General features: G+C 38.9%; 1 protein-coding gene across 1 annotated transcript in view; it reads right to left on the reverse strand.

The window, feature by feature from the left end:
• Positions 1 to 1,977: 1,977 nt before the first annotated feature.
• The window catches only part of OSMR (oncostatin M receptor), a 29,566-nt gene continuing 3,732 nt past the window's right edge, over positions 1,978 to 27,811 (reverse strand). The window contains exons 3-19 of the mRNA XM_065739932.1: positions 25,883 to 25,971; positions 21,379 to 21,539; positions 17,376 to 17,535; positions 15,632 to 15,907; positions 14,910 to 15,039; positions 13,293 to 13,450; positions 12,291 to 12,427; positions 10,904 to 11,063; positions 10,458 to 10,534; positions 9,836 to 10,052; positions 7,992 to 8,192; positions 7,105 to 7,206; positions 6,502 to 6,681; positions 4,972 to 5,136; positions 3,484 to 3,562; positions 3,129 to 3,201; positions 1,978 to 2,463 (exon numbers count right to left, since the gene is read on the reverse strand). Coding sequence (XP_065596004.1) covers positions 2,014 to 2,463; positions 3,129 to 3,201; positions 3,484 to 3,562; positions 4,972 to 5,136; positions 6,502 to 6,681; positions 7,105 to 7,206; positions 7,992 to 8,192; positions 9,836 to 10,052; positions 10,458 to 10,534; positions 10,904 to 11,063; positions 12,291 to 12,427; positions 13,293 to 13,450; positions 14,910 to 15,039; positions 15,632 to 15,907; positions 17,376 to 17,535; positions 21,379 to 21,539; positions 25,883 to 25,946 — 2,790 coding nt within the window. The 5' untranslated portion in view covers positions 25,947 to 25,971 and the 3' untranslated portion in view covers positions 1,978 to 2,013. The remainder of the gene's footprint in view (positions 2,464 to 3,128; positions 3,202 to 3,483; positions 3,563 to 4,971; positions 5,137 to 6,501; positions 6,682 to 7,104; positions 7,207 to 7,991; positions 8,193 to 9,835; positions 10,053 to 10,457; positions 10,535 to 10,903; positions 11,064 to 12,290; positions 12,428 to 13,292; positions 13,451 to 14,909; positions 15,040 to 15,631; positions 15,908 to 17,375; positions 17,536 to 21,378; positions 21,540 to 25,882; positions 25,972 to 27,811) is intronic.

Raw genomic sequence — 27,811 nt, forward strand, 5'->3', positions numbered from 1 at the left:
AGTCCTTTGGGAACGTGCTGGAAGCAGTCTCTGTCTTGGTCCACGCTCTGCTCTCCCTGCTTCATTTCTTCTTGTTTTTGTTTGGCTTAACTTGGTTCAGGTTCCCTGGACAGTTATTTTCATTGGATTTGTATGTTTAGTAAAGAATGGGGATTTTCTTTGGACTGTTCTTGTGACATAGGTGGATAGCAATGCCACAGCAAGCAGATATCACACGCTTTGCTTGAATGGCTCTGTAAAACACAGTTTAATCTGAGAAATGCAATTTATGCCAGGAAGTGTGACATGCTGTTTTGCCACTGAGTTAGGTTGTCTCATCCCAAGATGCAACATCTTAGGGAGTGAAGGTAGACATCTTATAGGCTTAATTAAAACAGCATTCCAGTACTGGGCTGTCAGCATCCCTAAAACTGCATTAGAGGAGATGATGTAAATTAATCAATCTGAGGAGGGATGGGATCAAGGAAAATCTCAAGACTCAATTCTCCCTGCCCCACGTTGTCCTTATTTAGTAATACGCTGCTACATATTTGGAGGTTCTAGTGTTTGTAGGTCACTGAACAGACATTGAAATCTGATTTATATTGTATACCTGTAACATAGAAAGAAAAAGTATTTATATATTTTCCGTAAGAATATTGCATCGAGCTGTGTATAATTTAAACAGAGGCTTGTCCCAAAATGGTGTTGCCCACATTGATTTTTGTGTTGGTTTTTTTTTTGTATAGTGTGTACAGTTCATGTCTATGGGCATTAAAAGCCTCCTGAAGCATAATCTTATCAAAGGGATGCATTGTTAATAAAATGTACTTAAACTTCTTATAGTTGTTCTGGTCTCTATGTATCTCTCAGTACTAGAAATGGAGTAGAGCTTAATTTATATTCGTATGTTACTATTAACTAGAATGAGCTGAAGCTTCCCAAATAAACATCTTTTTGACAAAAGTATATTTTACATTAATGCTTGGTGAGATGTCCTATAAAAGCAGGAGGGACTCCTTAGTATTTTGTACACTATTTTTATTTTAAAACTGATACTGAGAATTAGTCACTTTCCATTATGTGATGCCTGTACACTTCAAGTGTGTTAGCACTTCAACAAGACGTGAAAGCTGAATTACAAACAAGAAATGAAACAAGAAATAAAACTTTCAGTTTTTAACTTGTTCAACCATTATTAATGCAAGACAGATGTCCTTAAAAAAAAAAAAAGAGGCATTTACATGCGTCTGTATCCCCATGTTATGAGAAATATTTTCCTAGTGCCCTGACTGTACCCTTCCACCTACACCAACGCTTTATTCTCCTTACAATAGTCTGCCTTCAGTCCAGGGAAGACCAAAGCATCAGTGGAGCTGAGATGGGGGCTCCTGACAGGCCCCAGCATCTCACCCACCCACCACCAGGAATGCAGCACCAGCTGTGGGACCTCCACCCGCACCATCCCTGCGCTTCCTGCTCAGCTGCTGCAGCCCAGCCCCAGCAACAGCAGCTCAGAAGCAGGGAACAAGGCCTTGTTGCAGCCATCCCCTCTGCCGTGGAGAACCTGCACCGTGCCGAAACGTACAGTGTGCTGAAATGTGGTCCGTGGGAATTCCTTGCATACCCAGCTCTTGATTTTTAGCCTACTTAGCCTACCTTTCAAGTTCTCTTTAAACAGGCCTTTTTTGAAATGAAGGACTTCTGGATGCGATCTGTTGTGCTTCCTTACAAACGTGCAATTTCTGAGAATTGAAGGTGGCCAAGTTCACCTCAGCGTGCTGTTCAAATTCATAGTGTTACCACAAAGCCTTGCTGCTCATGTGATGCTTCTGCAAATGCTGCAAGCCAAAACCTGCAAATATTGAGAGGGACGTCTTTGTGAGTTTGGAAATCACAGCCGGTATGCCCTTCTTTCATCACTTAGCTGGAGGAAGACTGATTTTTTAGCATGCAAACGGTAGGATCTGAAGACCTAGCTGATAGCCTGAATATTTTCTAACACAACCAATAGATGCACGGCAAGAGGGCACTTCAAAGCCTCCTCCCAATGCAGTGCACGTCTGACTGCGAAATGTATCTCAGGCTGTTCTTCCTGCCAGCTGCTTCCCCAGGTGATGAGGCAGAAGCTCCGTTCAAAATGTTGAGGTAGTACTGCGGCTGGTACAGCGCTGCCGAGGGCTCTCCTCTGCTGATTTCTGATGTCTCCACTGCTTTACAGGGATTGGTTTCAACTGCAAGATGAGAAGAATAAGCAAAATTTTCAAACCACGTTTGAGTCTGAGGTGTAGGTGTGGGTGTAAAGCTTTTCTCTTCATTTTCGTTACGATAAACCGAGGAAAGAGTCTCATCATCCATCTTATCTTCCGTTGGCGTTGAAGACATCAGGCTCTGCTGATGTAATGTTTTGGTCTCAGCCCTATTATCCAGAGCCAGGGTGTCAGGAACGCAGTCACTAAGCTTTAGCACTTTCTCAGAACCCATCTACAGGAGAAGCATCAAACAAATAAAAAAACAAAGTGCTCAGTGAAAGAAGTCGAGAGTAAAGAGAAGAGAGCAATAAACACTGGTAAAATTGACTTACTTATTGAGTTCGGATCAAAGGAACAGAAATGAACGAAAAATACCCTCTCCCTCTTTCTGCTGACCACACCTCTTCTGATGCACCCCCTTTGGCACAAAGGCAGCATCTCCTGGTTCATAGGACCTACGGGGAAGCTTAGAGCCTTTTACCAATCCTTTCCTCACCATCAGACCTGGCAGAGCCCCATGCATCCCTCCAGGAATTAATAAGTAGAGCACGCTCTTCTCCTTCACATGACAGCATATGGGACACATGCAGCCAAGGGATGGGGGGATACAATTTGTAGGCAGCATCAAAGCACACAACCATGTTTTGTGTGCTCAGACAGAACTGTGTTTTGAAGTGATGCTGGAAGAAGCACTCTGTCAAAAAACTCCATCTGGTGCATAATTTTGCTTCCACTTTTTGCAGTATCTAGCTATCACTAAGTTTTCCATTAAATAAGGATATTAATTTGCATTCATTTCTGCACTCGAGTGTCACTCATTTTAAATGTAGCTAACACTGGAAAATATTTACTAATCGAGAAGGGGGAAAAAAAATAGCAGATTTTCGGTGATCTTACTTTAAACTCTTGGAATGACAGCACTTTGCTCTTGTTAGGACTAGGTATTACAGGACAGCAGCAGTCCTTCACCCTGGAAATAAGAAAGCAACACAAGTGGGGTTTTTTGTTCTCTCATCAAGGCATATTCTGGCAGCCAAAGCAACACACAGTCGTGTAGAGAAACAACTGGAAATGACGAGTGCCTCAGAAATGCTGCAAGCCAAATACTTAACAACATCCACACAGCTGGACAGTCAAAGGAAAAAATGATCGAGGCTTTGAAACAGTTTGGAAGCAACAAGGAGCAGCTGTGGTTTGTGAATTATGCTACTTGCATTCTCTGGCTGCAAGACGAAAATGCATTGTAACTTACCACTTCATCTTCCAGAGGCACACAGCCATTGTTAGTGAAGGAACTACCACAAACAGGACTAGAAGGTACAGCATTCTTGCTGCAAAAGAAAAATACTTTAGGATTCTGTTTTCAGCTCCTCACCTGTTGAACATAGCCTGAGATTCTGCAGGAGATACTATCAAGTCCACAGGGGATATGAGCCACTACCTCAGCAGTCTGTGGTTGCAAGATATTTTGCCTCTAAGCTTCAGATACAGCTGTATATCTTTGGATATTGATTACTGAAATCAAAATATTGCTAGGTTCCCTCATTTTGCCCTCACGTTCACTTCTTAACTATAGGCATAAATTTACAAAAGCTGAAAGCGTGGTAAACTTACTTTTCCACTTATTTCAGACTTCCTTACAGAACCCCAAAGACAACATATTTTTTCAGGGAGACGAAGTTGACATAAACTCTGTACCTTCAGCATGGATAGACCGTGTCAAGACAGACAAAGGCCAGTGTTCTTGCTCTCCTAGCATTTGTGCTGACGTAAGGATCTCAGTATTTTCACTTCTGGTTGTAGTACACCGCCTTACACATTCTTCACAAACAGTTCAGGCTGCTACATGCAGGCTCTGACAAAGAACAAGTGTTCTCTGAAAATTTTCCCTGGCTGCTGCCCTCTTGCCCTGTGCCAGCCAGCTTGTGTGTCCCTACTACAAACCACGGCAGGAAATTAACAGACAGATTACAGTCTCCTTTTTAGCTTTCCTAGATTAATTATGCCAGTACAAATGTCTGTGCCTAAAGCTGGAGCAAGGGAGATAGAATAAAGGTTCAAGAGGCAGAACTGCCCCTGAGAGAGTACCGTGAGCATTTGGACCCTTTATTTAGTAAGTATAAACCATGAAGTGTTTTTGCATAGCCAACACTTCACCCTTTCCTCCCCCTCCACCCTTACTCCAGGCAAATTTTTCACAACTAGACATCTCCAATTTGAATCACAAATCTCAGAGCTGAGATTGCTGGATGGTTATTTTCAAGGGAGCAGAACTAGAGGCAGCTGTTTTCTGCTTTGAAGATCAAATCTGCCCTGTTAGTAAACTACAATGTTCAAACAACCCTCTATTACTGACTTATGAAGAGTTAGCTTGACAATGGGTTTAAAGACTAATAAGAAAAGCACTCATAATTAAAAGTTCAGAAGTCCATACAGAAAGTCTCTATTTGCATACAGGTCTTAAGTTTTTCCTGTATGATAAAACTAATTAAATCCAAATACAGTTCCTCAGTGATCTACCAGACTGGATTCACTAGGCCTGCAAATCTGCATGAATTTCACTATTTCCCAGAATATGATATTTAAGTATGGCTTAAAAGCATCAAAGTATTACATCAGTATACATATTTAATTTTCAGAATTAAATCTTTTTCCTTGAGAAAGGAAGATTGCTCCAACCTGTAACATCCTCCCATCCTTCTGTGAGGATAAATAAACACTTTTCACTGCCAGTACTCACAGTCAGTTGGAGTATCTATGTATCTGAAGTTAACAATGGGAGTTTCTCCTCCACCTGTATATGCTTTAACAGCTAGCTTGTACTTTGTGTTTGACATCAAGTGTTTCACAGTGTATGACTTTTCTTCCGGGTTTTCAATTGTGAACTTACACAGCACTGAACCACCTGGAATGAGACAGATGTTACAAAGCAATGTAACTAAACCACTGAAATAACAGAAGTTTACAGTACGCCTTCTTTGTAATCTGCACACTTTCTTCTGAGAAAGATGATGCATCCTGACTCATTGCCACCGGGCTGGGCTCACATTCCTTCTAGCTGGACTCTCCCAGCATAGTCTGTCTTGCAGGAGGCCTAACATCTCACCATCAAGACATACATCCCTGTATTTTCATTTCCTTACTTGAGTTTGATTTGGTCTTTTGCCATTTTCTTCAGATTTCTATAGCTTTTAAGCTTAGATCAAGTTATTTCAAGTTAATTGAAAGCAAGAAATCTCTTGCTCTCAAAAAAAAAAAAAAGAAAAAAAAGAAAGAAAAATAAAAAAAAGAAAAAAAAAGAATCCATCTCTATTGTGCAACACCCAAGCCCCAGGGAGAGATGGGTTAGCTTGTTTCTCTTGCTCCCAGTCACACCTCCTATCTGCTACTTCATGCAACTGGAAAGTAGTTTTTTTTTATTATTATTATTTAACCATTCTAAGTCTAACTGGGATTACTTGCAGAATTGTGGTTCTTCAATGCTTGGTTTAGACCTCACTGGAACTTTCACATCATTTTCTTTCAGTTCAGCCTATGTTTTTCATCCTGGTACTAGCCTAAGGAGGGATCTGAGGGAAAACAGGACCCACCTGGAAGAAGAGATAAGGAAAAAAAAAAAAAAAAGCCTTGAATGAGTTGGAAACACATGGAAATTTTAATGTACCAATCATCTGGATCAGTTTTGATTACAACTGATTAAAATGAGAAATAAACATGGCTTTGTGCCACCCCACAGCTCAGTTCTGCTGCCTGAGGAACTCCACTGGAGAGTAAAGCCACAAATACTTCCATTATAAAGGAATTCAAATGGGGAATTTCCACAGTATTCCAACTTTGAACGACATAAATGCTACTCCATCTGTTTCTGAAATACCTAGTAAAACTACCATACTTCCTATGACTCTCATCCAAGTAGATCACAAACATATGTTTTGGAAAATCATCCAGAACTCAGACTGCAAGAAGCAGGAACGACTCCTCCTACAGTACTGAAAGAATCCTGTCTGTAGCTCACACTAGTGCTGAAGGGAGCTACAGATAAAGAACAAGGAGCTATAATTCCATACAATGCCAGAACCCTAATTCTGCCTGATAACACCTCAAATATTACGAAGGAACCAAAAGCAGCAAGTGCTAAAATCTATGTTACACCTAATGGGTCAATTTGCTGGCCTAATGTGACCTTTCCAAGAGCCTGCAGTATTAGTCACAAGGCCTCTCTCTCACCTATATTAGTGATAGAAATTCCACAACCCTGGGGCTCTGTTACCTGCAAGAACATGTTTTTTGGATCCTTTCAAATTGCAGTCCTCTTGTACAGGTGACACATAAACATGGTAGCCTCTTAAGAAACCTGGGTGCATCTCATCTGTGGGGTAAGGATCCCAATACACTGTTACTTCATGATAACCCAGTTCAACTTTTTTCACATCAGGGTCAAATCGAGGAGCTGGAAGAAAGGAAATTCATGTTGAACATGACATTATCTTTCAGTCATGTTTCTCTCCTCACTTGGAAAAGTTCTAGCTTCCCGTGCATATTTATATCTCAATTTGATTTAAAGTCTGAAAGCACTCCAATAATCTGATACCTTCACTGTGTGAATCTACATGACACAAAGCACATATGGACTGCTAATCATAGTTTAGTCTGCTTAGCATGGACTTGATCTGGTCACAGCACTATCCTCATATCCTCTACACAGAGAATATAGATTGTTTTACAATTTGTAAATGCTACGCTTCACTGATTATACCAAAACAACACAGCAAGTACATTTTAATCTAGTTATAGAAGCAGGGCTGAGGAATTCCTCTGTTTGTGACAGATGAATTCAGCAAATAGACAAACCTGAAATACATTTCCAACTTACGTAGCTCCTTGAGATAACCAGTCTTCTTCTCCAGTAAGGAGGCTCTATTAGCAGCAGATACATAGATGTGGAAATTGTATCTCACCCCAGGAACAAAAGCAGCTAGAAAATAGTAGAACTGATTACAAAAACAGGTCAGGAGGTAGGTTCCTATGGTGTGGCTTTTAGGTTTTTGTTTTTGGTTTTTTTTTGTATTGCTATGTGTGGGTTGCTTTTTGCATTTTTTTTTTGTTTTTGTTTTGCTTTTCCTTTCAGTGATTGAGGTGTGGTTTATTTATTGAATGCTAAGATGCGTTCAAACTTTGATCACTGCATTTCAAAAGGTGAACTCTCAGTTGAAAGAGCCTGGGAAAGCTATATTCCTTTAGCTGCAGTAGTATGTCATAGTGACTTCCACATAGCCAGAAAGGATTTGGTCACTACCAGGATAAAATATGCACAATTGGTGAGACACGTTCTTTGGGGTACACTGAGAGCACTAAGCATCTGGCTGTGCAGTAGGTGCTATAGTGTCTGTATAAACCTCCAACCTGTGCCACAGACAAGGCAGAGCTCCATTTTGCATTTCCCTACATAAACAGATTTTGAACATCTTCATCATAACGTCTTGAAGGAGGACCTCCTTCAAGACGTTAGTTCAAGATATTCTGAAGATGTTTTGCTAAAATACTGCTCTGATTTCCACAGTGGTGGAAAGAGAGTGGTGCTAACATATTTATGGTGTCTATTTTAGCTGCTGGGCAAAACATTATGCCATATGCTTTTACAGAATTGCACATGCACTGCACAGACCTCGATATTCCACAGGACGTGGTTTCTAAATTTATTTAATGTCCATAGCATAAAAGAATTCAGACATCAGAATAAAATATATATTCTGCTTTCACCTGATTTGATCAGAGCACTGGAAGCGTTGGGTCCAAATCTCTTCCATTGCAGATCACAAGGCTGCAGCATTGGGAAGTTACACCAATCAATAATGTAGCTGTCAGATTTATCTCTGGGCTTCCAGGAAATGAAAATGCCATCACCTGTACCATTAACGTGTTCTTCTTTAAGCTCTGAACTACTGAGCTTCTTTTCAGTGTCTAGGAATGAAAAAAAATAAAAATGGTAGAGTTTCTATTATTATCCTGCTGAATAAACAAAGGTCAATATAGCCTCAATGCTAAGCTTTTCAAACACTAATAAAGAGTTACACTCCTTCTTGATCAGACATATGAGCCCTCTCACATGCTGAGAGCTGATCTTTGCATATACTGAAAGCTGACTGCTCACAAAGTTATTACCATAAATCCAGAAAAGGAATTCAACAGCGAAAACCTGGAGTCAAGGACAGGAAGTCACAAGAGGCTAATCACAGGCACAAGTTTCACCCAAAGAAGGTTGGACTGTCACAGCACATACTGCAGGTTTGATGCCTACTTTAAGGCTAACTGCACTTTGTGGAGACTCTCTGTGGAAAACAAACTTTCTCTCAGCAATAATTTCCAGATAGCCATGATTTCAGTTATCAGGGCAGGTTAATTTATCCCCCCAAGATGATAAATCATAGAATCATAGATCCACAAAATGGCTTGGATTTGAAGGGACCTTAAGGGCTAGCCAGGGGCAGGAGTTATTCAGCCCCTTGGCCCCCAGCAGATCTGGCTGCAGAGGTCCCCATCCATCCTGATCTTGAACACCTCCAGAGATGGGGCACCCACAGCTCCTCTGGGCACCCTGTGCCAGTGCCTCACCATCCTCTGAGTAAAGAATTTCATTCTAACATCTAACTTAGACCTCCCTTCTTTTAGTTTAAAACCATGTAAAAAGTCAGCCTCCTTCCTGTTCATGTGCTCCCTGCAAGTTGTGGAAGGCTGCAGTAAGCCCCTCTGGAGCCTTCTCTTCCCCAGGCTGAACAAGCCCAGCTCCCTCAGCCTTTCTTTGTAAGAAAGGTACTTCAGCACTATGATCATATAGGCAGCCCTCTTCTGGACCTTCTCCAACATCTCCATGACTTTCTTGTGCTGAGGTCCCCAGGTATGGGCACAGTATTGCAGGTGGGGCATTGGAAGGGTAGAGTAGTGGAGTGTGATCACCTTCCTCACCCTGCTGGCACTTTTTGATGTAGCCCTGGATAAAATTAACCCTGTGGGCTGCAAGCACACGCTCCTGAGTCATGTCAGCCTCATGAGACCATCTCTAACTTGCTCTGCTCTTACAGTGGGAGAGATTTTTTTCTCCTTTCTCCTGCATATAAGAGACTGCCAGTGAAGAGAAATGCAAAGAACTCACTGCATACCTAAGCCTGTTAAAGGCACTTCTCTCTTCTCATTTATCAGAGGTGTTATACTCCTCTTATTTTCTGACGTATAGAATCCCTTGGTTTTCACTTCCCCTGCCAGGTTTCCTCTGTGCTTTGACTTTCCTGATCTGGTCTCTACACATCTGGACGGCAACCCTGTTCTCTTCCCAGGCTACACATCTCTGCTTTCACTGCCTGTGAGTTCCTTTTTATCTTTCAGCTTGAACAGGAGGTGCCCACTCAGCCATGCTGGTCTCCTGCCTCCTCTGCTTGACTTCATGCACAAGTGGATGGAGAGCTATGGTGCTCTCAGAAAGGCAGCCTTAAAGAGGTGCCAGCACTGCTCCTTTCCTTCATCAATAAGGACATATTCACTTAGTATAAGTGGATACAAATGTCTGGTAATGAAGATCTAGATTTTGTTGGAAATACTCCTCCTGTTACCTGTAGCTCCAGGGATGATCATCACTGAAGGATGTGAATAACCAACATTGTTCCTTGCCTTGATACTGATTTTATGGGGATGATTATCAATGGAAATCCTTGTACTGTTACAATCTGATGAAAGGGAAATTTGTTTGGGCTTAGATCTGTCTACTACTTTTTCCCAGGTTACTTCGTATGAAATAATTTCTCCATTTGCTTGAAAACCTGTTTCTTGCTAGGAAAAAAAATACAAAAAAATACATGGGTTAACATTAATTACTTAGCAAATTTTCCTGAAGAAAAACATGAGAAAAACAACTGGAACTTTAAATAATAACTTGCATACATTATTTTGGTAACAATATAAATACTTATTTGCACACAAGCATAAACATACAGTTTGAAATGGAAGTGCAGAAATACTAGTAATAGGATTCACCTTGTTATAATGCTTGGTAAAATAGAAGCATGCATGGCTGAAATGACAAGATGCTAGAAATATCCTGAAAAACGTATATGATATGTAATCTTAGTCTTAGGCTCTTGCCATTAAGTGCACACAGGCTTGTTAAGTTTAATGAGAGAAGTTTCAAACCCATTTACGAGTAGTTGTACTTCCATTTCTGTACAAATGTCTCACCTTCCAGAACAAGGTCACATTCCGCCCCCAAAGAACTGGTGTAATTTCTCTCCAGATATCCAGTTTCCCCGATGGAGCTGGAGGAAATAAAGCAAAACAGAGATGCTTTATTTATTCTCATTTGAAGAGATTCAACCCTCCAGACTTCTCTTTCCCGGTCACTCCTATGCCATGCCAAACCACTATCCTTTAACTTCTGGTGAATTCAGCCTTTTCTTCTGAATGCTTGTCTGGATCATCTCTCTAAAAATCCTTTCTTTGCATTCAGTTCCCACATATTTGTTCCCACCTCTCCATTGTTCTTCTAGCCCTTGACAACACTGTTACACTATCCATACTCCTGGTCACCTGGATTTTTTGCTGCCTGCAAAGTAGGTAAAAGTAGCAAGAGAGGTATCAGATGAAGAACATGATTCAATAATTGTTTCTCTATAGACCAGACACACCTATTTCCTTTGTTCTGAAAGGGTGGGCTTTGCTCCATTCGCTCCATCTCCAGAAATGCTTAGCTGCACCACAGCGTACTCTGGCTGTGTAACTGGTGTAGGGCTGCAGTCCACCAAGAGTGATGCTGTTACGATATAGTTGTGTGCTTGAACTGTTGTACTGCAGAACAGAAAAACAGAACAGTCAGAGCTTAATTTTGCTACATGAGCAACAACAGGCTTCTGTTTGAAAATATGTTTTTGCCTCTACGTTATGTAGTGACCAGTAAAGCCTGCTTTGGAAAAGACAAAAATTGAACAATAGTTAAAAAAAAAAAAAAAAAAAGGAAAAAAAGATAGCCATGAGTTCCAAAGACCAGGAGATCCAGAAAGAGTTGTGCAAGCTGGTTCAGTGCAACCATCTGAGTAGGAGTCACTTGCAGTAAGCCAAATGACAACATAAAGGCAGATGGAATTTACTGAGACCTTATCCTCACCCTACCCAGGTCACTTACTCGGCTCATTTAAGCAATATTCTATTGTAGACATATGCACATCATATACAGCTGCCTTTTCTTCCAATTTCCATATCTTTTTTTCCATACACCATCTTAAAAGGAAAAGTGAGTTCTTCTAACAGTCACAGAGTGAGTATGCTCCTGCGGTGACAAACCACAGCAGTGACTTAATCTAACAGCTCATGGGCAATAGTTAAGTCATAACATAGGTTGCTTCTGATCTCCATAATGCCTTTTAATATGCAGAAAGGAAGCTGCTCTCATAAGCTGCCCTCATAAGGAAAGGGCTACAAAGAAACCACACTAAATATGGAAAGTGTCAGTCATCTTCACTGTCAGTGAAAGGGGTGGAAAATGAGGACTCTACTGAAACAATTTCAAGGAGGCTGAAGACTATGGAAAGAAAAATTGTCCTCAGATTTCCTCACTAGAAATCATGCACACTACCAGTAAGCATAACCAATAGTGTACAGGAGCCTCCTGGACTAAAAACAAAAAGCTATGATCTTCAACACACTCCTCTGCCATTTGCTTGTAAGATGTGAGTTATAAAAGCGTGGCAAATATAAAAAGATTAGCAGTAGCTATAATAACACAACTTATAAGGCTTGTAAGTACTTTCTCTACTTCAGCAGATCTCAGACACCATTCAGCAGACGACAGAGCCGTGTATACAGACCAATCACACCATACACTTCTGTCAGCAGTACAGCAGTGTTGGAAGTACGTATTAATGCTAGCAATGGCCAGCCACATGGACCACACAATAAGCATGGAGCCTGATAAAAACTTACAAATCAGCACACTCACAAGACTTAGAGTGAATTTAATTCTAGCAAATCTAATTTGCTAGAATTATTTTTGCATTAGAATAAATTCAGATTTCATACCAGTTTCGCTTTCCCATCAGATTGCCACACTTCAGCTTGACAAAATAGTTCTATTTCTTTTTCAGTTTGTTCCCAATGTAACTCGATTTCTGCATCTGTATATTCTTCCCACAGCTGGAAAGGTGGTAGGGGATAAACTACAAATGAACAGAGAATCTGAGTTAGCTCTTGTAAAACATAAAATGTATAAAAATGTATTTTTAGGTATTTAAGTTGAGAAGTGAAAGCAGTATTGAGTACAGTATAATTGTTTTCTGCTGCTCTAGGAGATATAGACAGAAGTTAAGACAAGTTAATTTCAGAATTAAAATGTAATGCCTGTGGTCTGTGTAACCATCTTGAAGAAAACTGTAGTAAAAACTTGAATGTATTGTCACATTACAACCTCCCATTTTTTTCTTTCTTCCTGTTTTCTTCCATTTCTTCTACCCTCAAAAAATCAAATAATGCTTCTCTGAAACAAACTTCACAGGGAAGGACCTTTAACATGTGTTCCTATAAGTCCTATGAAAATAATGTGTCTCATAAACATGAAATGAGAGCCCCTCAGAAAGGAAGCACTGTCAGAATGCAACAATTACATCAGCAAACTCCTGGTCCACTTCAGAAGCAGACAAATCACAGGATGCTTCCAGCTTCTCCAAATGGCAACACTGAGGAGGATGTGATGGGGTTAAAGGATACAAAGATGAATGAAGAGAACTGGAAAGACTACTGGAAGTGCAGTAAATACAGAGGTGTTTTGAAGTAGAAATAGTTAGCAACTTAAGGGATATGGACACAAAAGAATATAGGACACAGAACCACAGCCACTAGCATTTACAGAACTTTCCAATGCTGAAACTGAAGAGAAGGCAAGTTAACTATAAACAGAGAACTAATAAAACCTAAGAAGACGAAAACAGTGACTTCTACTATAAACTGGTATCCAAGTATTAAGATGAGGAGGAGAGCAAGGTCTTCCACTAAAAACCTTCAACAAAGTAATAGAAAAGGTCTTACTTCTGTGAGCTACATCAAAAACTTCCACGGCAGTTCTCCTTCCCAGTGGGTTTTCAACAGCCAATGTGATGTTATAGATCCTCTGCTTCCCTATATCCCAAGAACAGGAGCACCTTTCAGAACAATTTACTGTGCATGGAACAGAACTTTTGGAAAACCTATTATAGAGGAGGAAAAAAAAAAAAGAGATTTTTTTTATATAGGATCAAGATAAATGTTGAAACCATCAGTGTGCAAACTAAAATACAGCATCACAGAATACAAGGCTGCATGAGACTTTGAAAAGCCACCCACTTCTCTTCTCTAGCCCAAACTAGCACGAATATACTATTCTTATGATAGAAAGAAGTTTTATTTGAAGAAGCCAACAGGCATAGGAAGTTCAGCACAAATGTGCGTGGGAACTTCTTCACAGCACAGTGACGGAGCAGTGGCACAGCTGCACAGAGAGGTGGTGGAGTCTCCTTCTCTGGAGACGTTCCAGACCCGCCTGGATGCCTACCTGTGCAACCTGGGCTAGGGAGCTGCTTTGGCAGGGCGTTGGACTGCATGATCTCTGGAGGTCCCTTCCAACCCCTACAGTTCTGTGATTCTGTGAGTATAATATGAAGCTACATTGCTTTTAGTTATTTCCTTATGTGTTTGCAGCTTTCTAAACAAGGGACAAAGTTTACCAATGATTAAGCATTCACATGTCTACAGTTATATTTTCAAATGAAACAGTGGTTTCAGTGCATCTGATAACTTAACCTTCTTCAATCATCATTACATCTGAATGGAAGTGAACGATGCAGAGACCCTGAAGGTGCTACAATTACTGACTTCTGGGATCTTTTTGAAGTAAATTTGTTGTTTTATGAATTCTCTTCAATCCCTTTTCTTCTGTAGTCCCTGCCCTCACCTCCCTTCCTCTCCTGTGAGTTTAGATGCCTCTGTAGCAAGAAGCCACAGCCTGATTTGCCACAAACCTTGACCCAGACTGCTAAGAAAAAGTTGTGAGAAACTCTGCAGAGAGATTAAAAATAGAATGGAAAATAAATAAGTAAGTAAATAAATAAACTTTAAAAAAAAAAAAGAGAAACTAAAATTATAGACAGATGTAGGATTGTTAAGATAGCTTGAGAATTCAAGAAGGAAACTGAAAGTTACAAACATCATAAAGAAAAAGAACTAACAAATCTTACCAGGCTAACTGGTGCCTAGCTGGGAATCACAAGTTTTGGTAGACTTCACTGTCAACATAGATTATGAACACACTGATACTCAACCCACTAGTTCATTAAATCCTACTTATCCGCTGTGTGCATTACCCAAAAGAATTAGATTTTATTTGCAAGATATACATATCCTGCTTTTGAGTATCTTAATATCTACTTAAAGATATCCAAACAAATTAATACCAAATAACTGTTATAGAAGGCTTTATCAAGCAGAAGCTAATGAAACAGCAACTCTGTTGTAAGTCATACCTTAAATAAGCCAGTAAGTAAGTCAGAAAGAGTTAAGCAGCTAACTGCAACAAGGATAAAAACATTTTCCCAGATTTTGACTGTCAGAAATAACCTAACTGTTTTGTTCATCACAGGCTAGAGTTACTGCAACGATGAGGAAACTTACTGTTCAGACAAGTTGTGTTTTGAAGAATGACTTCCATAAAGGTAGGTGTCTCGTCCTTGGTCCCAAGTACATGTTATTTCTCTCATGTTACGAGTTTGGCAGGAAAAATCATGAGGTGTATCAGGCGGTCCTTGTCAGAGGGAAGAACCATGAAAAGCCAACAGCACAGCAGTTAACACAAAAAAATATCAATAAACTCAATATATTAGCAGACCAGAAACAGTGGATGTGTACAAAGAAAGCCTGGCTTACTACAGGTGTTATCATTTCAATTATACTTATTCAGTTATCACTCTGCAGAGATACCAGGACTGCACCATATATAAATTGTAATCCAAACACCTCTTTAGATTATTATTTTTTGTTACACTAATATATTAATTAATTTAAGCTGCACTATTCTTGTTGTTATTTTACCTGCAAAACTTAATACCATCCTTGGGCTGAGATTTTACCACAAGAAAAGAAAATGAAGCTTGACTCAAAATGGGTAGCTATATTCATATTACTAATGGGATGAAACTAAACATGTTTAAAACAAAACTTCCTATTCAGTAATGTTTTCTACATGCATGCATACAGATCCTAAGTCAGAGGATAATCTGAATTTGGCCAGACATAAGAGGACAATGCCAGCTTACAGCTAGATTTTTTTCTTTCCCCAAGCCATTCTTGACTTAATAGGAACAGTGAATCATAACTGTAAGAAAGTCTTCACTTACTACCCACAAAGAAAACTGCATGCGCAAAGCAATTGTCTTCACTGCAAGATTCTCTACAGAGGACATGAGGCACTCCTTTATATGTCACATTTTTTGCAATGAGAAGTCCAACTTGACTGTTCGTACGATTGAAATAAGGAATAGGTGAATTTAAAAAAAAATCCTTTATGATTTGACCTTTCCTTCCAATGCAACAAAGACTGATGTCAAAACCTTCCTCTATGATTTTTTCATCTGGGAAGATTTTTGGCTCACTGAGATTTGTAGTATCCAGACCTGTAAATTAATGCATAATAAACCATTTCAAAATTATGGTAGTAGTGCTATGTAACTGAGCATTTACATGAAAAATTGCTATTAAATTAGCATTTGTGGTCTTTTATTTCATATTCTTCTTTATCAGAGATAAATTAGATATGTAATCATACATACATTCTGATCAAACCATCTATGTGATGTAATACAACAAACAACTTAAGAGGCCTAAATCCATCTTGCTGCCTTTCACATGGTGGAAAACGAGCAGTGTGCATTCCAGAACTGCCTTTACAGATGAATTCTGCCTCCTGGACTTGTGAACAGGCTGATGTTTACAGCCCAAATGCCTGGGTTTTTTGTGGTTTATTTTATTTATTTGTTTATTTATTTTTATTTTGAGAAGAGGAATGAAAAAAAGACATGCTCTGAACCTTTTACAGGGTGAACTAAGATAAGCCTACAGCAAATGAATCAGTTTGGTAAGGGGATATGAAATATCTATGGCTTTCAATGTTTGATTCCCTGATGGGTGCAAAAATCAGTGGGATGTAAGCTATCTTACAGGCTTTTGCATAGGTTGGGGATAAAAATTTCTCTCTAATTAAAACTCAGGAAGCTCTAAATAACATCTGTAATGCAGGATCAGCTTATGTCAAGTCTTTATGACTCATCAAAAACTGTGGTTAGTGAGAAAGAATGGAAACTCTTGCATCTTTTATTATACAAAGTGAGGGAGATGGGCAACTTATATGACACAGTCTAAGTGTACTTATTCACAACCAGGGACTTCATAGCTAAAAACCCTTGTTAATCCAAGCGACAATAGTATTCAAAAAAATTAAAAAATCACCTTTTTCTAAGATAGCTATACATTTGGTTTAAATCAAATTCTCTGGAAATCAAATTGCTTTAATAAGACGTGTTCTAATCCAAAAATAAAACCTGTTTTTTTTTTCTGATATCATTTGTTTATATTACTAGTCCACTTCCAAGTGACATACAGAGCTGACTTATTCCTCCCTCTTCACATCCTAAGACTAATTAAAGCTGTGATCCCAAGACAAAACAAATGTTGATGCGTGAAGTAACCACAACCCCAGGGCTGTGTCTGACCTAATGAAAGGCTGCTCTATAATTAAAGCTCTCTGACTAGTACAAGACTTTGCATCAAGAAAGGAGTCCAACTTCTACTCAAATCCAAGCTTCCATACTACTCAACATACTGCACTGTTTTAATGTACAACCATGAAAATTCCTACAGCTTTTCATCTACTAACTTACAAAGGTAGTCTGCAAATTAGAAGGGCTATAACACTGCCATTATTGTCAGCAAAAGAAGAGTTGGTTAGTGCTCAACAATGAAAAGAGGTTGAATGGATTCTTAATTTGATGTGGTTGGACTTTACCATTAAAGTCACCAGAAAATAAAAACCTAGCTTTGTACAGGAAAAAAAAAGCCCATACTGCAAAGGCTTGTTCTGCTCACCCTGGATAGTCTCCCACAGACTCCACTGACTCCAGTTTTTTGATGCTTCAGCTTTGCTCCTGATTCTCACTGAATGTGACATACACTCCAAAGGTAAGTCTGAATCCCACATCCAACGAAGACGCTTTCCTGATTTGTCGAGTGTGACATTAAGAAACTCCTGTAAAGAAAGTCTGGTGAGGTAAATTACTGAAAACATACCAATACGTAGACACTTTGGAAGTATAACCAAGAAAACATCAGGTTTAACTACTTCTGAAAAACAAGTCCCTGAAATCCTACCTGCTACTCACAGTAACTATTGGGTTACAAATCTGCACTAGCAATGGTGGAGGGGCAGAGACAACAGCAAGGCTGCTTGTTTTTAACAACAGAGTTATGACTCAAGCCATAATCCACAAGAAACAGGTTAATCCTCAGGGACTTTTAGTAAGTTGTTTGTGCCTGCTAATATATCAGTCTGCACACACATTGCTGCCTGCTATGTACCTTCTCCAGCGCTCTGCGTTAAGCGACTTTGGCTCTGAATTACAGTAAACAGCTGCACTTGCCAGCAGGGAATTATGCATTTATTGTCTTGTTATAGTTCTGATGAACAGCATCAGAGGTCAATACAGCAGTGACAGTAGGAAAACACCCACAAATTTTTCCAAAGTTTTGACTATAGTGCATACGCTGCATAATTCTCCTGCACATGAAATAATACATACAGAAGTATTCAGAGTTCCATAGCAACTAAAGGATGACCTAGTGTGTAAAATGAAGTTCAAAACCAGAGCAAAATGCTCTGTAACTTGTCAGATGTTATTATATTTAAATGGATCAACGCAGGCCCACATCAACAAATATAAAATGTTCTACTGTGCTCTGAGAGAAGTTACTGTGTAAGTTTCTCATACCACATACATACTAAGGATCACCTGGAAGCTGAATGGCCTATACTAATATAGAGCATTGCAAGTCAAACTAAGCAGGGCACTATCCAGTCACATACGTAAATCAATCACTCTGAAAGAAACACCCACTATTTATTTCTATGGAAACTAAACTGATATCAAGAGAATAGTAGCACTATTTGATAAAGCAAAATCTCATCTACAAAACATATTTTTCAACGTAGTCATCAACATTAGCTATATGAACAAGATTGTTCATGCTGCACTCATAAAAATCTGCACTAGTGGAGGTGACACACCATTTCACAGTTGCTATGACAGTGTCTTTGACAGTAAAATGTTGCCCTTGCAGTCTATTTTTCATCATCCTGAGCAGTCAAATCTGTACTGTGGCTGTAGTAGGACAGTCCAGACAAGATTAGCACTGTGCTCCATGGTCTTCAAAATGGCACAGGGCCCGATCATGTTGCCCAATCATGTTGCAAGAGAAAGGTTGTCTCCTCTGGCCTGACTGGAAGTTCAAGCCTTCAGCTCAGGCAGCATAACAACACTGCTGCCAGAGGTGATGGTTTGTTCAAGCTCTAGGAAATCCAGATGGATCACCCCTTTCCTATCCCAAATGACAGTGCACATCACTTTACTTGCTGAATTGCTGCATCTTGTACTTTTTCTTCATCGAGGAACTCCCATGTTGCCACTCCATGGTCTGCCATTTTAGTTTTGGCTCCTATTGGTGACACAAGCTCTTGTCACCAGTAATGATGAGGTTCAGGAAACTGTTGCCTTCAGCACTGTATTGATTCAGTAAGTCCTGACAAACTTACACATGGTGTTCTTTCTGTTCCTTCATAGGAATTTGTGGGGCCAATCTGGCACAAATTCTGTGATATTCCAAAGTTGCCACCATCGTTCCCAGCACATTGAAGCTGAGATTAAGTTCCCCATACAGTTCCCTGGCTGTAACCCCTTGATCCATATGGACATGCTGACCAATATAACCTTCATTTTGTGGTGTGACTGCTGTGCATGACTGCTCAGAATGTGGCTCATCTTTCATGTCACTGTTGCCACTGCTAAAAAGCACCACTGACAACCTCATGGTGCTGATGTCTTCCGTTTAGTCTCCATAAACATTCTACATGCATCATTGAATGTCAAGGAGTGTTATTTTTTCTGCATGGAGGAATTCAATTACATATCTTTTCTTCATATGCACTTCCACGTCAGGGGCCATTCTGTCAGACTGCCCCTCTGCTGCCATTTGCTGCATAAACACATAGCTACAAAATGTAGTGGGATATTGGTTTGAAGGTTGATCCTCTACTGCCATACGACCTCCCCTGACATGGGCCAACATCATAAAACAGGAGACATTACTTTTGGACTAGCCCTTATGTATGAAAAAATGTCTCAAAGACAGTATTAGTGCTTTTAATTATAAATACATTTTGGAACAGACGTATTTTAGTTCTTCTTAGAGCAATCACACCACACTCTCTACATACAGATCTGTGTTACTCCAATGACCTGATTCAGAGCCCCGGCTCACCCTGATAGTTAGAGAACTGCTCTCTATTACTGCTCTCTCTCTGCAACACCTGCAATTTCACAATATCACCTCTTGGAGAAGAACTTCACAAACATTTTAAAATCTATGTTATAGCACTGAGTATTGCAGACACTGCTTTGAAAGCTACATGGACTATGCGTGTGAGTCTGCTTATACCAAAGTAGAGTTTCTTTATTAGAAAAGTCTTCAGAAAAGAATCAGAAGCAAATACATTCTGTGTGACAGTGACAACCAAAATATTTTGTTTATTTTCCACATCATCCTTATTATGAGTAATATTACAAACTCAGTCCTTGGATTCAAAAATTCTTTCTTTCTTCCAGTAAGTTAATAATTTGTTGGAAGAACAGTCCAAACTCCACACCCTCAGTGTTCCCTACCCTGCCCCCCCAGAAATAACCACAATAATTTGGAGTAATAAAGCCCCAGTTTCTGACTCAAAAGTTAGATCTACTCGTGAGATTCTACCTCATGTATCAAAGTTATCAAAATCTTCTTCCTGATGGACAAGAAGCTGGACATGAGCCAGCAGTGTATGCTGGCAACCCAGAAGGCCAACTATACCATGGGCTGCATTAAAAGGGGGGTCAGCAGGGAGAGGGAGGTGATTGTTCCCTTGTATTATATATACATTCTTTATCATAAATAGTGTCTTTAAATTAGTTGGAATAGTTACCCAGTTTTACTAAGAATTAACATGTGTATTTAATATCCTTCCACAGTTCAATCAGCAGATGACTCATAAAAAGCTATCATATCCCAAAGACATGTGTTTAATTCCCAAAAGATTTTATCGGATCCAAAGCAAAGGAAAATTTCTTGGAAGACAGAAGTTCTCACACAAACATCAAGGACCCAGAAAAACTCAGAAGCAGACCTAAACAGTAATAATTTGGGTGATAATATCTGAGCCTCTTCAGAAAATCTGTCTGTTTCACGTGCTAAGGAAAATTAGTACAAGAGGGATTGGCAAAGGAGTCTCCACTACCTTCTTCTCAAAATGGAAGAGCTGGATATTTTGTAATTGCTAACAGGGCCAAGTATTGGGCTTAATACACCACAGTCACACTGAGGCTATCCTGTTTGGTTCATAAGATGAAAAGGGTTGCAGCAACCCACAGCTCATGCACAATTTGTCCCCAGTTACGGCCAGCTATTGCATTAGCAAAAAGCCTTCCAAACTGAAATGGCATTTTTCTCAGAGACTGCTTGCAAGACTTGCTTCTTGGAAAGGAAACAGAAGGCTTTAGAATCAAATCTCTTAACCTTGCCCACCACAGTCACTCAATAAAGATATATAAGGCAATATATATTCTTCACAGGTGGAAATTACCTCTTCAATTGAATCATCATTTCATTTTCACAAAATGTGGGCACAACCTTAGATCAAGTCTGGCACCTACTGAACTATGAAGGCACTTTTATTACAGTTTTAGAAATACTTTGTTGTAAATCATAAACTTATACAGCAAGACAATCTCCTTTCACATTGCAGGTACTTACTACAGCTTTTGTCATTGTTTTTAAATGTACTTACTGTCCACACAATAGCTTCATCTGCTCGACGGACTTGTATTTCAAAAGACATTACCAGCTCAGCATCATGTGCTGACTTGCCAACATCCCATTCCACAAGCAGACGCTGAAGAGCCAAATCCTTGTGAACATTAAGATATGTTACTGGGAACACAAAGGATTCTAGAAGCACAAAAATTACAAAAATATTAATGTTTAAGTATGTTTTAGTCCTTCGAAGAGAATGCTATGAGAGACCAAATATTTCCACACCAGCTTTTTCTGGGAACTATTAGTCAAGGCAGTGGAATAAAGAAAGAGCAATGGGCGCAAACTGGAGCAGTGTGAACACCAGGAAGCACTACAGTACTGTGTGGATAACGGAGCACTGGCACAGATTGCCTAGAGAACATCTCCTCCTGAGAGAACTTCAAAAGCCTTCTGGACACGATACTGGGCATCCTGCTCTGGGTGTCCTAGCTTAAGCAGAGGTTGCAGCAGATGACCTCCAGAGCTGCAACCATTCTTCCAACATCAACCATTCTTTTCAAAGAAGTCATAAGACATACCAAATTCTGCTCCCATCTCTAACAATTACTCTCCCACTGCCCAGCAGTGAACATAACAAAGAAGTTCTGCAAAAAAACCCAAACCCATAAGACTGTAAAGGAAACATTCTAATCCCATTAACATAATTATGAAAAAATCAAATTAGACCACTGCTAAGAACTTTCCCAAAACACATCTTCACTGTGCACCCTTCTCCAAATTTGTCAGAGTGTGTCCTTTTGTGCCTATCAATTATGTTTAACGCATTGTTCAAGCAGAGATTAGAAGACAAGTTCCACAACAGATAGTCCAGAAGGAAATACAAACAAACTAACAAACAAACAAAAAAATAAAGATCAAGGCCCATCCTGTTTATATAAAAATCGAAGATACATTGGAAAGCTAGAACAAGGTTCCTGAAACTACTCAATAGCCCTCAGTATCCCCCTCACCGTTATCTTGGGTATGCTATTTAATTTCATTATACTCACAATTTATCAGCTACTTTATCCGTACATTTATCCTTCTCCTTATAGCCTAGTGAAGAGGGACAATGCAGTATATTAACAGGGTCTGAATCTCAGGAAATTTCAATACCCAGAAAATTAATTAATTCAGAAAATCTAGACTAAATTTCATTCTTTGACCTAATGAAGATTGAGTAGTTAAGGCAAATGGACTTTGTAGGTTTGGCTTTAACTCACAGAATAAACTACATTTTAGAAGTCAGATTAAACTCCTTTTATTTGTGAGGAAAGGAAAATTTCCTTAAGCAGCAGATTTTTTTCTTCTAGGAGCACTTATTAGCTGAAAACTACAGATCACCTTATGAGTGATTGTTCTTAGATATATTCTTTCTAAACATTCAAAAGCAACAAACAAACCCATTTCTTGGAAGAAATGAAACATGACAGAGAAAACTAAGTTGTATTGTCCAACCTCTTGGTTTCAGAAGCAGGATGTGGTACTACAAAAAATCTTCAAGGAAGTACACAAAGATACATGCACATGTATCTTCTTTCTTTTTAAGCTTCTGATGCTTACATTACAGCAACATTGGACTGTGCTTCTGCAAGCTAACTGCAAAAATATTTTACGTGAAGAAACATTTTTTCTACTTTTGTAACAGTTGCAGCATGGTTCTTTAATCACTGATTTGCTGCTCAAAGGTTGCTTTTGATTGGAAAATAGTAACAAACTAATGGCCATCAGTTTCGTACTACTGTGACAATTTGCTAATGTCTGGAATTGAGTAAACAAAGCTGAGGGCCTGGGAAAAAAAGTTTCACTTCCCTAAACGATGAGGGAATAGCAATTCTAGGTCTTAGAAGAAAAAATAAATACTGTTAGATTCATTGTCAATGACTGACCAGGCAGGGAGCCAGAAGAATCAAAGCAATGCAAAGAATGATACAATTAACTGTGGAAGCAGAGCATCTAATGTTCATCAGAGAAGGTATGATGATCCATTTTGCATCCTCACATTCTCCATATGTTCAACACCAAAACAAGATAATGGTTATTAAAATCCCTCTTATGCAAAGGAACTGGCAGTAATGTTGCCCTTCCTGTATTTAATCTTAATTGCTCATTTTTTCATCAACCTTACCTGTATGTTCACCACCCTGCTAACTAAAGAGCCACAGGGCAAAGCCCCAAGAGGATTCATTTTGTGTACAAAAATAGGTGACTGATCTGAATCTCTGAATCTGTGTTTTAGGTCTGCAGTACTGAATCAGCTAGGGAAGACAATTAAGCTCTGTATAAAGTAGTAAATCTAAGAGCATTTGGGCCTTCCAGACAGTTTGCATAAACATGGACGAACGTAAAGACAGGATTGTAGGTGAGCAAACATTCAGAGAATGACTCCTCTTTATTTTACCCTTTCCTGTGTCCTTTCAGATAACCTCCTAGGGAAAATATCTCTCCTTTCACAGAGTAAACTTAAACCTCACAGACAGATCAAGCATCATCTACACAGAAAACATTGCAACCCTGGATCCCCTCTCTCTCTACAGTGAAAAGAGAAAGAGTAAGAAAATGACTCATTTCTTATCTTACCAGAAGCCAAAAAGTTGCAAAATTGTGCTAAGCCTTCATCTGTTTTGTGAGATTTATCAGACACAAATCAGAAACTATTTCTTAGTTCTACAAATGGAACAAGGAGCAACACGGAAACTGAAAAGCTCCCCAAGAAAGTGTTCGAGGTGGCTGCAGAACTGTATACATTGTTAGCAAATGTTTTTCTGCAACATCAATTTATCATTAAGCCATGACCATGTCATGACTCAACATGACAACATGCTCCATGACTTCAGGACTTGATTTTACTCCCAGTGAGTATGCATGCTGTTTGCACATTAATACAGAGAAAGTTAGTTTCTTAAGCAAAATAGGATTTGACTGACCAGCACAGGGCTAATATAGTATCTCATTTTCATTACTCTTCATAAAGGTATTATTATTTTCAAATGCAAACATACAGGGATTCCAACTATCTAGAAATACAGTCCACGGTCTTTTTACCTCAACTTCTCAATGTAAAGTTCAATGGAATTTTCTTTTTTTCTCTGCCTCTTCTCATCCAAGCTAAAAATCTCATCCTGTTTCTCAGTACTTAACTACTATGACAAAAACTGTTTTTTCTTCATCTGTACAAATCCCTCTTTTCTATCTTCTTCTAGAAAGGTGATAAGTCATTTGCGACCTCACAGAACTTTATTTTACTCAGAGCCTGGTATAAGAAGACTTGTATCACTTGTAAGGGCAAAGTGCAGAAGCAACATATCCAAGATTACTTCTAGAGGTCAAGATCTCAAAGACAACTGAGTCACAATATGGGAATTAAAGACTTCTGTTGTATAATTTACTCATGTAGAAATATTTGTAGCATTTACAGTTATAACCTACTCCTCCTAGGAAATTTAAATAATAAGTGCATCTTAAGACTTGTTCTACTTGAAAGGTAACTCAGACTATGTGAACAGCTTTATGATTAACAGCAGAGACTGTTACTCCTGAACAACTGCGTGTGAAAACAAGTGACTAGATTACTGTGACACAGTAATTGTTCGGACTTGCCTGCATTGTGAAAGTTTTCCACTCAAAGGATATTGCTAATAAAATTTCAAGATCAAGAAACGAGTACCCTGAGTGAAAGAAACATGCAAATGTGAATTTCAAGGATGAAGAGAGAACGGAGGAAAAATGTCTGAAATATATACATTACCTCTTCTGTATAGTATCATGCACATTCATACGAAATAAAAAATAGTAATAATAATATTAAAAACTTTCTTCATCCTTCATCATAGTTAATGCAGTGAAACTTCTATAATGAAGACTACTTTTGTCATGTTCTGCCTCTTAATGGTGGTCACTGATACGCCAATCAAAATTGTTCATTTTTCTTTTAATAGCATCATGCCTGATGCTAATGCAGCAGCAAGAATGCAAGGAATTCCCTTATTCTAAAATAGACAGCCTTCTGGAAAATTTTCTTATATTTAACTACTACCCTCAGAATATACTAAACACTTTTTTTCTCTGTATGAGGTGCATTCGTGAAATGTAAGAAAATAAAAATCTGGTCCCAGGATTTGAAGGCACAACCAGAAAACAGTCATCATAAGTAAGTCCTAACTTTTTCACAGATGAAACAAAATAAACTAAAAACAAAGAAAACCATGAAAGTTTCAGAGAAGTAAATTATTTGAAGATGACCAAGTACATAGATCAAGACAAGAAAACAGGGAGCAGATTACAAATACAGTATGACCTCATAGCACTGCAAATGATTGATTCAAAGGCAACTTTGCATGATGAGGTTACAAAAGGTAAGTTTAAATATTGTTTCATCTCTTTGTGAAATAGCAAAATCTGAATCAGCACGCAACATTGCTTAATCACAGGAGAGTTACAAATGAGTAAGTCCAAAGCTCCAGTGGTTGTAGCTTCCAAACAAAAAAGATATTTACCTTGCTGTGAGTATGCAGTCCTCAAGTGGAGCAGCAATGCCAGGAACATGAAGTGATTCATCATTCATCTCCCTTTTCCTGCGCACAGTCTATTGAGAAATACAACATTTCCATTTGTGTGTTTCTTTTAGGATAACAGTTATTAATTTACTTAAGAATAAATTAATTAATGAAAAGCCAACCACACAACAACTCAGGTAGTTTAGGAGAATCAGGAAGAATGGACAAGAAAAAAAAATCCTCTTTTCTTAGGATCTTTTTTACAGTATAAGGGGAGATATGTCATGCATAACAAGTTCGGTTCAATCTAAAGAAGTAAAACATATAAGGTCTTTACAATTTTTCCAACAGATGTCTTAAGGAATATTAAAACTAAAGTTCCGTCTGATGCATTTTTGGCTTTCACCTGAACAAGTAAAAAGATATCCATCCTAACAAAGTAAAAAGAAGTGACGAAGATGCAAAAGGCATTTTGGATTTTGTTCCATCTACAGCTTGATTTATGAATCCCACAGACCTGAGCAAATATGGTTTCACAGAGGACACTACAAAGAGAGATAAAGTTAGGCGAGTTGAAATACCTGCATCAAATTCTTAGCAACTTCCATTCCTAGAACTGTCATCTCAAATAACATCAAGTTTTACCTAGTAGTCTGCTTACACCTTTCACACTCCCACTGTGGAGGGATGAAACTCTGACTTACACAGTTCAGTGCTGTCCTGAGGGACTGACCAACTCAGACCTCATAACAAATGGTTCTCACCTGAACATTCCCCATGCAGAAGGAAGAGGTAAACATCCAGCACTGGCACAGTTAAAAGAACTCAGGCACAGAAGGTACAGGACTCCAAACAACAGGAACAGTACTATAGGATACAGTTATTTTTAACTCTAGTTTCTACCCTGCACATTCCTGGAGCTGCATAGAATTAAAGAGAGTTAACCTCCATAACAGCAATAAGAACTGGCTAACAGGACAGATAATCAGGGTGACTTTCTTTCCCCCTAAAAGCTAAGGGCAGAACATTATTGGGAGTTCACTCCAGAATTTCTTCCTGGCAGAAAACCTCCAATTTATTAACTCAGAGTTGGAGAAATTAAGTTCAGTGACACTGCCTTGAATTCCCAGTAGTTTTAGGAAGATAATAATTTCTCTGATAGTTCAAGGTAAAAGACCTCAAACTTTTTTTTTTTTTTTTTTTTGACAGCTTCTAAAGGTCAAAAGGATTGAAGCTAATGCAGCAGACTGGGGCCCTGCACTCACAAGCACCTTTGATGCAATGTGCCCCAGCTTTCTTCCCATGATCACAAATGCTTCACCTGGAGTCCTCCAGACATACAAGGTGTATGTTGTCTTGCCTAACTCATAAGATCCTGCAGTCATACTTGCCCACTTAGCAATATTCTCAGAAGAATTTGAACAATGCTATAATTAACATTAATAAAGAATTAACACAGTTTTGAGAACGTAGATCTAATTCATATTTCAACTAACAGTCTGTTCTAAGAACTAAGTGGAATCAACATCTTCATGGATATTCTAACTTAGGCATTTTAAAGTCAACTCATTTAACATATCTTGTCTGAAATAAACACAATAAAGGGCTCTTTGCTATGTAGTGAAATGGCAAGTGGAAGGAAAGTAAGTAGAAAGTTTTTCCAAAGTAGATTAGGCTACAAATTCTGAAAACTTGAGTACATTGTTCTTATTTTGTATTATAGGAAATGAGTACAAAGCCAAATCTTGCACACCCTTTCCCAGAGGTCCCTTCCAACCCCTACAATTCTGTGACCTATTTGTCATGTACCATTTACACATTAAAACTAATGGGAAAGCATAGGGGCAGTCATGACATATTAGACTATTTACTTAAACTACTTATCTGGAAAACAAATCCAAAACCTTTTCTGCTCTACAAAGGTACTCT

Source organism: Cyrtonyx montezumae, unplaced genomic scaffold (genome assembly GCF_038088225.1).
Source record: "Cyrtonyx montezumae isolate F1298 unplaced genomic scaffold, pur_monq_1.0 scaffold_25, whole genome shotgun sequence".
Lineage (NCBI taxonomy): Eukaryota > Metazoa > Chordata > Aves > Galliformes > Odontophoridae > Cyrtonyx > Cyrtonyx montezumae.